Raw genomic sequence first — 12,746 nt, 5'->3', positions numbered from 1 at the left:
GCTTAAATTATATTGATAAGAAAAGTCAAAGAAAATATAAAGATTTTCTTCAGAGCAGAAAACAATTTTTGTTTAACAATCAGTCTTTTATGTCCAATATAGTTAGTTGTTCTAATGGGGACAGCAAATGCCTAAACCTTTTTCTTTGTTACAATAGGGGATCACTGGGTGAAGGAGGGAGGGAAATGGATAATATTGGGAAATGACTGTGAAATTTATACAAAAAGCACCAATGAAAAAATAAAGAGAAAAATCATAGCCTTTATATCAGGACAAATCATCACATTTCCTTAAATTTAGTCAGTTTTTATAATACATCAGAATTATAAGCACTTATCAGAGCAGTTCTGCGCTCTCCAAATGAAAGATGGAGACTTGAGAGTATCATTCACATTTTCAAAAAGCAAGATAATCCCAGTTTAGTAGCTCTCTGACTGAACATTTTAAACAAGAGCAAGTTTTGCCTTAAAATATCTAAATAACCAGGCCAATTCTTTACTTCTTTTGCCATTGTAGCCTGGGCCTCTGAGTTTTCAGACATTTGTTTAACACGTGAGCAAGGTGTAAAAGTAGATGAGCAAACAGGAAAGAGAAAAGAGGCCTTGAAACAAATACTTCATTTCCTGGTGACTAAGTATACAATGAACAGATTGAGCTTCACAAAAAGAGGCATTCTGATATGAATTTATATTTTTAATTCTGACAACTAAAATCCAACTGTTCTGTTAACTTGTTAGTTTCGATCCACAAAACCTCAAATTATTTAGCACCTGCCAAACATTTTGAAAGGAAGCAGACATGATTCTGAAAAGAATGATAAGGTACTTAAGACTTAAATAGAATTCATAGTTAATATTAGGTAAACACAAAAACCAAAAAAACACTAGTAAATATGAATTAATCTATTGGGAAAAAAGAAGTCACACATGGATAGTAAGAAAGGTACAAAAATTAGAAAAGCAAGAACATAATTTAATTTTCTAAAAAAACAAGTATTTATTAACTCCTTCTTATTAACACAGCACTAATAGTTTTCCTTAGAGATATGTCTATATCTGGAAACCCAAACCTTAATATATAATTTTTTCATTCAGAACATTTATGAAGTACCTGCTATGCCCGATGCAGTCCTGGGGGAAGTATAGAAACAAATGTAAATTATACATGGCCCTTGCATTCAAGAACTATAGTCTTCTATGGTGAGTGATAAAAGAGAGAGGCAAAGAGAGAGAGACAGAAAGAGGAGAGAAACAGAGACAGAGAGAGATGATAGAGAGATAGACAGATTGATAAGGTAGATAATTAAAATAACATCAATGTATTGGACCATTTTTACTTCAAATTTCTGAACAAATCTCTGAAATTGAATATTTTTCTTCAGAAACCTAGCTTAAAAGTCCAAAGATTAAAAAAAAGGAAATGTAAAGTATATATTTAGTTATCATTATTAAGTATAAAAACCCAATAAACAAGATTCAGAATAACAAAGAATTTATCTATAAACCTATAACAACCATTGCAGAAGCCCATTGTACTCTTGAAATAAGATACATTGAATTTATCATTGCTGGGATTATTCTGTAGCTTTGCTAGAAGAATGAAGTCCTTTACAAACAATTATCTTTATAAAGATGTAATAATTCATCAAGAACAGGAATGATAATAATGATTAGATAAGACTGTACAATAGTAGCCATATCATTTTAAATGTTTACCTTCTTTAGATCCTATGAGCTAAATTATTTCCAAAAGGTCACTTTAAACAAGACTTTTGTGTTGAATATATAATTTTTTCTAATAAACTTCTTAGTACTCAAAATAGCACTCACCAGATCATGCCTAGATTTGTGAGGCAAATACTTCTGTAACATATCCAAATACAAAGTTCTTCTTCCCTGAATATCTTTTGGATACTGATCTACAATTGCCTGGTAAATCCATTGATCTTCTTCATTCAACTCAAAGTTCCTAAAGGTAATAAAAATGCCAAAGTCCATCATTTTAACAAGGTTGGATTAAGCAGTGCTGTGAACAATATACTTATCAATTTTGAGAATTTTCATGCAATTTATAGTGGATAATAAATTCTAACTAAGCATAATCAATTAAACTTAAGTTTGTAATGTAGCATAAATCTAAATTCTAATTAAAATGGAGGTGCTTCAGCCCCAACTTTGATCATGACCTGAGTTTTGACCATTAATTTAAAGAAAATAGAATTGAACCTACAACAAACAATTCACATGCTAACAAACCTGAAAATTTAAAGGAAATGGAAAATTACCTACAAAAATATACTCCAATCAACAAAACAGGAAATAAAAAGCTTAAAAAATTCTATCTCAGAATGCAGGAAAATAAGCACCTTAATTCACTACTAGTAGAACTGTGAATTGGTCCAGTCATTCTAGAAAGGAATATAGAACTATACTCAGAAAGTTACTAAATTGTGCATATCCTCCACCACAGTAATACCATGGGCAGGCCTATACCCCCAAAAGATAAAATAAAGAGGAAAAAAGTCATATCTACAAAAGTATTTATAGCAATTCCTTTTTGGAGTGGCAAAGAAGTGGAAATTAAAGTGATGTTCATCAACTGGGGAATGACTGAACAAGTTGTTTTATGAGAATACAATGGAACATCATTGTACCATAAGAAATGATGAAAAGGATGGTTTCAGAGAAACCTAAGAAGCTACATATGAATTGTTGCAAAGTGAAATAAGCAAAACAAGCAGAAAAAATGATACAATAATAATAACAATATTTCAAAGACAGACAACTATGAAAGACTTAAAAACTCTGATCAATGCAATGACCCACCACGATTCCAAGAGATCAATGATCACAGACTGACAGAGATGCAAAATAGGACACAGATTTTTTTTTATATGGCCAATATGGGGATGTGTTTTGCTTTACTTTGCATATTTCTGACAAGAATATTTTTTCAATGAAAGGGGAAGGATATAGGGAAAGCAAATAAATCTTTAATTTAAAAAATTAAAATTAGAAAAAATGGCAAAGAAACTAATTGGAATAACTAATAGCTACTATAATGTATCAGGAAACAAAATAAATTCACAAATATCATCAGCATTTCATATAGCAATAATAAAATCATAAAGAAATGAAAGAAAAAGAAATACCATCAAAATAACTACCAAATGAATAAAATATATGGAAGCCAATCTGCCAAGATGCACTCAAAACATATAAATACAATTAAACATTTTTTACAGAAATAAAAATAATCAATTCATCACTTATGTTTGGGTCATGCCAAACAACAAAAGTTATGATATTTCTTAAATTAATTTATAGATTTAATGATTTGCCAATGAAACTATCAAAGGATACTTTGTAGAACAATGCAAAATGATAGCAAAATACATTTATGTAAAGAAAAAAACTATTATCTCCATAAAAATAACGGAAAAAAGTAATACCGAAAAGGGAATATAAATTCTAGACCTCAAACTATATTACAATGAAGTAATCATGAAAACATTTTGGTACTTATTAAAAAATAGACACATAAATGTGCAGAATAAACCAGATAAACAAGAATCAGAAACAAATTAACTTAACATCCAAAAGGTTGATAAGTCCAAGAATACAAATTACTTGGGGAAGGATCCCTTATTCAAAAAAAAATTCTGGAAGAACTAGAAAGCATTTTGGCAAGTAGGTCAATATCAGCATTTTACAACAAAACCACCAAGTATGTACGAGAGCCAGCTTGAACTGGCTCCTGATAACTGAAGGTTAAATTTTTATTATAAGCATTTACACCTCAGAAACTGGTAAATGCAACAAATCAGGGTTTGATTTATTATTTTGTTAATTGATTAGACTTAAAGTGATGGGGAAGATGTCACTAATGCAGATTAAATTTAAAAGTGTGTTATGTGTACTTTTTTTCAGAGCCAATTGTTAAACATTTACCAGCACATCCTGTACAGCACAATAAGTTCCAAAAGGATATACAGCCTAAATATAAAAGCTCACATGATGAAAAAAAAATCAGAAAAAAATATCAGGACATATTTTTCACAACTATTGCTAAGGGGAGAATTCTTAACCAAACAAGAGAAAGAGTGTCTAATAAAAGAAAAAAATAAATAATTTTGATTACATGAAATGTAAATTTGTTTTCATGAGTAAAATCAATGCAGTTGGATTAGAAGGGGAACTATTAATTGCAAAAATTTTGTATCTATTATCTTTAACACGAGGATATGAAAGATGTATAAAGAAATAACATAAATATATAAAAACAAGAGCCATTCCCCAATAGATAAGAGGTATGAACATACAGTTCTCAAAAGAAGAGTTTCAGTATAGTAACAGTCATATAAAAGATTTGTTCAAATCACTCCTAACAAGAGAAATGCAAATTAAAGCAAATCTTAGGTTTCACCTTATACTAAACAAATTTACAAAGGTGACAAAAACAGTCAACACTGGAGGGAATGCAGGAAGACAGGCACATGAATATACCATCAATATAGCTATGATATGTTCTAATGATTCTGGAAAACAATTTCAAATTATGCAAGAAAAGTCACTAAGGTATTTATACTTTTTGACCCAGATATTCCACTAACAGGTTTATACACCAAGGAGATCAAAAGCACAAAGGTAAGGCCCTATATCAACCAAAATAATCTTAGGAGCACTTTTAGTGGTACCTAAGAACTGGAATTCTTACACAAAGATCATCTGTTCAATAAGAAATGCTGAGAAAACTGCAAAGTAGTTTGGGAAAGAGGTGAATTCTATCATCTTACATCACAGTTGTGGAGTCAGCTCATACTGGCTTCTAAATCCATCAAAGGCAGTGTCCACTAAATAGGAAATAATTAATTGTATCATGTGAACATAATGAAATATTATTGTGCAATAGTAAATGATGAAGAGAAGGAATTCAGAAAACATGGGAGGACTCATATGAATAGAAATGGAGTGAAGCAAGAAAAATCAGGTAAACAACATATACAATGACTTTTAAAGTATTAAATGAAAACTGAAGCCAAATACTGTGAATTTTTAATGACTAATCCTTTTGCTGAAGAAGAGATGAAGAAATTCACCACCCTCATTTCATTGGAGAGGTAAGGAAATCATGGCTGTGGAAGGTTGCATACATTACCAATAATGGTGGTTGTTTATATTGGTTTTATTAACTATTCTTCTTTGTCACAAAGCAAAGCTCAGAGAAGAGAGGGGACATAACTTGAAATAATGTGATTTTTTTAAGAGGTATCAATAAAACTTTTTAAAATTAATTTCTTAAAATTAATTTTTAAAAATGAAATTGAGAACCCACAAAGTAATTAACTTTGTTTTCCTTTCTTTCTTTTCTACATTAAGTGACCTTTTTTTTAAAAAAAAAACTATAATTAATTGACTAAATAAATGTTAGAACTTGGAAGACAATGTGTCAAATGCAGATATGAAAGATACTAGACTATGTCTAACTGATGAGAAAAAGCTGACAATATCTTTACAGAATGATAGTAAGTGTTAGGTTATATAGTCAGATGGTAAGGGCAATAGATAATTAGGCTGTCCTCCATTTTAAATTATGCCATTAAAATTGAGCCTAAAATTATACATTTACTTTGTTCTTTTCTCTACTTGACCTTGAATGATTGGAGAGATGTTGACAGTATAAAGGATGATCAATACTGTTAATTTTGGTTCCCTAAGGAAAAAAATTGCATTTAAACCTTCCGTGAATTCATTAACTCAGAAAAAACAACCACATAGGAAGCCATTTTCATGGTGCATGGTGGTAACAAGATAGTTAAAAGAGATGAGGATAGAGTAATGACATATATTTAGAAGGCAATATATTGAAAATCGAGGAACAAGATGGGGGAATCCTTACAGAAAGTATATGGTAAAAAATCAGTAGAGGAAGACCAGACCTCTGCCACAATAGGCAGATAAGCACAAGAACCCTGGGAGAAGCAGTTACCCCCCCAACCACTAGTCTGGCCCCCTGAGCCCATTATCCATGAAGCAAACTCTGTGGAAATAAGATCTGGAAACTGCTTTTGCTTTATTGCATTTTTTTTAGTATTATTACTAGCCTACTCATTCTGGACATTACTATAGATAAAGTTTGTCTAGACTTCAGCAAAGCAGCTGATAAGCACTTAAAAATATTTGATTGATTGATTCAACTCCTGTGGAAAATAGAGAAAGACATGGACTATTTAGTTATAGAATTACATGAATTTGGAATTGGCTGAATGGCTGAATTCAGACCAGTCATTTGGAGTGCCACGGTTTAAGAGTGATATTGAAATCTGGCAAGCAAACAGAAGAGAGCAACTAGGATGCTAAAGGGTCTTGATTCAATGTCACAGGAGAAGTGGTTGAAGGAATTGGGGATGTTTGACCTGCAGAAAGGACGACATATGTGGGACATGATAGTTGTTTTCAAAAACTTGAAAGGCTGTCACATGGAATACAGATGAAACATTCTTTTTAAAAAAATATTTTATTGTTTCCCCAATTACATGTAAAAACAATTTTAACATTTGTTTTTTTTTTCAATTTTTGAGTTCCAAATTTTCTCCCTCACTTCCCTCCCCTCTCATTGAGAAGGCAAGCAATTTGATATAGGTTATACATGTGCAGTCTTGCAAAACATATTTCCATGTTAGTCATTTTGTGAAAGAAAACACAGACAAAAAAACAAGAAAAATAAAAAAGTAAAGAAAAAGTATGCTTTGATCTATATTCAGACTATCATTTCATTCTCCAGAGATGGATAACATTTTCTTTTTTTATTTTCTTTATATTATTTTTAATTTATGAAATAAAACAAGCATTTCTATAATGTAGTAAAAAAAAAAGATGATTGCACATGAAGCTGCAAAACTGCAAATGAATAATTTGCCATTCTTTTAAAATATATAATAAAGTTATCATGTAAATTTCTTTTTTCTCCCCTTCCCCCACCCTAGAGATGACTACTACCATTAGACACACACACACATATGTAAATCATTCTATACATACTTCTATTTATCAGTTCTTTCTCTGGAGGCACATAGCATCTTCCTTCTTATATCCTTTGTAATTAAATTGGGTATTTATAATGGTCAGAATTGCTTATTCACTCAAAGTTGTTCTTAAAATAATATTGCTGGTACTGAATACAATGTTCCTGTGTTTCTGCTTATTTCACTCTTCATTATTTAGTGTGAGTCTATCTATGTTTTTCTAAAATCAACAGGCTCATTATTTTTTACAGTACAGTAGTATTTCATCACAATCATATGCCATAATTTGTTCAGCCATTCCCCAATTGACAGACATACCCACAATAACCAGTTCCTTGCCATCACAAAGAGAACTGCTAGAAACACTTTAGAACATATATAGGTTCTTTTCCTTTTTCCCTAATCATCTTTGGAAATAGACATAGTAATGGTATTGTTGGGTCAAAAGTATAGGCAGTTTAATAACTCTTTGGGCGTAATTTCAGATTGCTCTCCAAAATGGTTGGATCATTTCACAGTTCCGCCAACAGTGAATTAGTGTCCCAATTTTTGCACATCCCCTCCAACATTTGTTATTTTCCTCTTCAATCATTTCAGCCAGTCTGTTAAGTGTAAAATGATATTTCAAGTTTGTTTCAATTTGCATTTCTCTACTCAATAATGATTTACAGCATTTCTCATATGACTATAAATTGTCTGGATTTCTTCATCTGAAAACTGTCTGTTCATATCTTTTAACCATTTAACAATTGGGGAATGACTTGTATTCTTTCAATTATTTATTTTTAGTTTTCAACATTCACTTCCATAAGATTTGAATTCCAAATTTTCTCTCTCTCCCTCCCCTCCCCCCACTCCAAGATGGTATGCAATCTGATATAGGCTCTACATAAACATTCATATTAATCATATTTTCACATTAGTCATGTTGTAAGGAAGAATTAGAATCAATGGGAGGAACCATGAGAAAGAAGAAACAAAAACAAAAACAAAAAGAGAGAGAGAGAAATTCAGGTCTGCATTCAGACAACATGGTTCTTTTTCTGGATGTGGATAGCATTTTCCAGCATGAGTCTTTTGGAGTGGTCTTAAATCCTTGCATTGCTAAGAGGAGGTATGTCTATCAAAGTTAGTTATTTTACGATGTTGCTTTTACTATGTAAAATGTTCTCCTGGTTCTGCTCACTTCACTCAGCATCAGTTCATGTAAGTCTTTCCAGGTTTTTCTGAAGTCCACCTGCTCATCATTTCTTATAGAACAATAGTCTTCCATTATATTAATATAACACAATTTGTTCAGCCAGAAATGACTTGTATTCTTTATATATTTGAGATATGAGACTTTTATCTGAAAAATTGTCTATAAAAATTTCCCCCCAATTTTCTGCTTTTCTTTTGATCTTGGCTATGTTAGTTTTTTTGTGTGCAAAAACCTTTTAATTTAATGTAATCTAAATTATCCATTTTATACCTCACTCTATCTTTTGTTTATTAATAAATTGTTCACCTATCCATAAGTAACTGATAGGTAATATGTTCCATGTTCTCCAGATTTTCTTGTAATATCTCTCTTCATACCTAGGTCATGCACCCCTTTGTCCTTATCTTGGTAAATGGTTTAATATATTCATCTATACCCAATTTATGCTATATGGCTTTCCAGTTTTCCCAACATTTTTTTTTTACCAAATAATGACTTCTTATCCAAAACACTTAAGTCTTTACACTTGTCATGCAAGGTTACTATATTTATTTGCTGCTCTAAATTGTATGTCTACTCTTCCATTGATCTACTTTTCCATTTCTTGCCCAATACCAGATTGTTTTGAAATTACTGCCTTATAATATAGTTTAAGATCTGGTACTGCTAAACCACCTTCCTTTACATTTTTTATTAGTTCCTTTGATATTGATATGATTTTTTGTTATTCCAAATGAATTTAGTTATTATTTTTTTCTAATTCAGTAAAAAAAAAAAAAGTTTTGGTAATTTAATTAGGATGACATTGAATATATAAAGTAATTTAGATTAAATTGTCACTTTTATTATATTGGCCCTGTCTACACATGAACAATTAATATTTCTCTAATTATTTAAATCTGATTTTATTTGTATAAAAAGTTTTTTTATAATTTTGTTTATATAGTTCCTGGGTTTGTTTTGGCACATGTACTCTGAGGTATTTTATACCATTAAGTTATTTTAAATGGGATATCTCTTACTATCTCTTCCTGCAGGGTTGTGTTTGTAATATATAGGAATGCTAATGATTTGTGTGGATTTGCTTTATATCCTGCTACTTTGCTAAAATTATCCATTGTTTCAACTAACTTTTTATTTGAGTCTTTGGGGTTTTCCAAGTATATCATCATATCATCTGCAAAAAGAGATAGTCTTATTATCTCATTCCCTATTCTGAGTCCATTGCTTTTCTTCTCTTATTGCTATTGATAAGATTTCTAATACAATATTGAATAATATTGGTAACATTGGGCATTCTTGTTTCATGCCTTATCTTACTGAGAAGGCTTCTAGCTTATCCCCATTACAAATAATGCTTGCTGATGGTTTAAGATAAATGCTTTTTATCAATTTAAGGAAAAATCCATTTATAATTTATACCTGTGTTTTCAAGTGTTTCCCATGGAGATGAGTGTTGTACTATATCAAGAGCTTTTCCTGTATTTATTGATATAATCATAATTTTTTAAACTTTTGTTATTGGTATAATCAAGTATGTTAATAGTTTTCATTGATAATTTCTTCAAAGATGACACCTAGGCTCTAGTTATGATTGTGGTTTTTAGGCAATCCAAGAATTCTAAATTATCTCTCCTGGATCTATTTTCCAGGTCAGTTGTTTTTCCAATGAGATATTTCACATTTTCTTCTATTTTTTCATTCTTTTGATTTTATTCGGTTGTTTCTTGATGTCCCATAAAATCATTAGCTTCCACTTGCTCAATTCTAATTTTTAAGGAATTTTTTTTCAGTGAACTTTTGTACCTCCTTTTCCATTTGGCCATTTCTGCTTTTTAGGAAGTTCTCTTCTTCAGTGAATTTTTGTACCTCTTTTTCCATTTGGTCGATTCTGCTTTTCAAGGCACTCTTCTCTTCATTGGATTTTTGTGCCTCTTTTACCATTTGGCCTATTCTGTTTTTTAGAGTGTTATTTTCTTCAGTATTTTTTTTTGCCTCCTTTACCAAGCTGTTGACTCTTTTTTCATGATTTTCTTGCATCACTCTCATTTCTTTTCCCAATTTTTCTTCTACCTCTATTATTTGATTTCAAAAACATTTTTTGAATTCTTTCATGCCCTGAGACTAATTCATATTTTCCTTTGAGGCTTTGGATGTAGCAGTTTTGACTTTGTTTTCTTCTTCTGAATTTGTGTTTTGATCTTCCCTGTGATCATAGTAACTTTCTATAGTCAGGATCTTTTTCTATTGTTTGCTCATTTTCCAGGCTATTTCTTGACTTTTTAACTCTATGCTAAAGTGAGGTTCTGCTTCCAGAGTATAGAGGGCACTGTCCCAACCTTCAGGTTTTTTGTGTAACTGTTTTCAGAGATGATTCTGGGAACCTATAAGTTTTTGGTTCTTCCAAGGTGGTATGATCTAGGGAGAGGTGTGTTTACTTCTGTTCTGGTCTGAGCTCTGGTCTGTGAATGACCTGGAACTGTGACCAGGGTCCCAGATTCCCTGCAGCTATAAGTTCTGGTGCATGAGTGCTTCTCCTCACCGAGGGACTGAAACCCAGATCCAAGTATGAACAATGCAACCAAGTGCTGCCCTCAGTGCCAGCAAAGGATCTCCTATAAGCTCCTTCTTTTCAGTTGTTTGAGCCCCTTATTGTCTTTGGGCTGAGAAGTCTAGAAATTGCCACTGTCACCACTGATTGAGTCACCTCCAAGGCCTTCTGATTTGCTGGGGCTTGGCCTGTGCTAGTCTGTACTCCACTCTCACCCTTGTGCAACAGACCTTTCCTGCTGACTTTGTAAGTTGTCTTGGGCTGGAAAATTATTTCACCTCATCTTTTTGTGGGTTTTGCCGCCCCAGAATTTGTTTGAGGGCATTTTTTTAAAGTTGTTTGGAGGCATTTTGGGGAGAACTCAGGAGAGTCCCTCCCTTTTCTCCACCATCTTGGCTCCATCTGAGATGAAACATTCTGCTTAACCTCAGAATATGGAATCAGGAGCAACAGATATAAGTTGCAAAGATGCAAATTTTGCCTTAATGTCAGGAAAAACTTGTTAATAATTAGAATTGTGCAGAAATAGAATGGGCTACCTTGAGAGGTATTGGGTTCCCTTCATGGGAAATCTTCAAACAGAGGCTAGATGACCATTTGTTGGTTATGTTATAGTACAGATTCCTGTTGCATATGGAAATAAGCTATATGATGTGAAGAAACATAAAAAAAGTCTTCACCCATGTATATAGTGCTTTAAGGTCTACAAAGTACTCCCTTCAAAATGACCATATAAAATACATTGTACAAGTACTATCCCCATTTACCAATGAGGGAACTTAAAAATGTCCAAGGTGCTTTTCCATTTCTAAAACTCTGTTATTCTGTAATTCTCAATGTCACACAGCTTAACAGTAACTTAACAAAGAACACACTACAATGTCAGAGTCAGGATTAGAACCTAAGTCTCCCAGATTCCAAGCCAGTGCTCTTGCTACACTCCAGGGTCATGTTCTGTTTTGTTTGCATTGCAATTTTAACAAAAATAACTGCAAATTTAATTAATTGGGACAAGCAAATCCAAATACAAGGAAACGTCATTAGAAACAAATATATTTAATTCAAGACAGAAATATATTATTACTTCTTTGTCTATAGAACAATTCCAATGCAGCAAAGACCTTTGGTTATTACCCTTCTATTATCCTCAAAAACATTTTTATAATTGGAGGCAAATTAATACATTCCATGATACTAAAGGGAATTTCACTGTCCTCTTACAAGGTGCCCTAGTTTTTATGAAGCATATCATTTTCCTGATAAGTAGCAGGACAGTAGCATTTTTATGTCCCTCAGCAAGAGGGAATGCTTTTCCCTGAACTGCCACTATGGGGCCCTATATTCTGTGGACCAGCAATTGGAGAAGAGAAATGAAGAGCTGAAAAGTTTTCTAAAGGAGGAGTAAAAAGGACTCTATTCCTTTGCATCATAGGTATTAGCATTTCTGCCCCCCAAATGCCAAAATATGCAGTTATGGAAGAAGGATATGTGACAAATTACCACTTATTGAATTCACAAAGTCTTTTGGCACCCGTCCAAATCAGTTTTGTATGCATAGACAGACAAGCAAAAACTTCTGAATATATAGTATTTTAGAGAAGTAGGTAAATGTGAAGAAAGGTGTATCTGAGCCCCTGTAGGTTTGAAATCACCCTCTACTCTTTCAGGGCAAAATGTTTAAGAGAATAATATTTTACCAACGTGCTATCAAATAGTCTGTCCTCATCTGTGTTAATGTGGATACATTTTGATGGAAGAGTCATCCTGTCTCTCTATGTCCAAATGTTCCACTTCCCCATATAAAATAGACAAGGAAGGATAGAACTGAAGTCCATGTCCTCATTAATTCTTTACAACTGTTTCTATAATCACATAGGTTTAGAGACAGTTTGAATTCACACACTATTTGATTACAAACTGTGAAGAAAAAAAAGATGGCATATATTAGGCTAAGAACAACAAGTTTCTCC

General features: G+C 32.3%; 1 protein-coding gene across 1 annotated transcript in view; it reads right to left on the bottom strand.

Moving 5' to 3' along the window:
• The window catches only part of LOC114045630 (coiled-coil domain-containing protein 148-like), a 194,003-nt gene that overhangs the window by 135,209 nt on the left and 46,048 nt on the right, over positions 1 to 12,746 (bottom strand). The window contains exon 8 of the mRNA XM_027865705.1: positions 1,830 to 1,968. Within this exon, the coding sequence (XP_027721506.1) occupies positions 1,830 to 1,968 (139 nt within the window). The remainder of the gene's footprint in view (positions 1 to 1,829; positions 1,969 to 12,746) is intronic.

Source organism: Vombatus ursinus, unplaced genomic scaffold (assembly GCF_900497805.2).
Source record: "Vombatus ursinus unplaced genomic scaffold, bare-nosed wombat genome assembly UNPS02014779.1, whole genome shotgun sequence".
NCBI classification, from domain to species: Eukaryota; Metazoa; Chordata; class Mammalia; order Diprotodontia; family Vombatidae; genus Vombatus; species Vombatus ursinus.
This window is presented reverse-complemented; position numbering and strand designations above follow the sequence as displayed.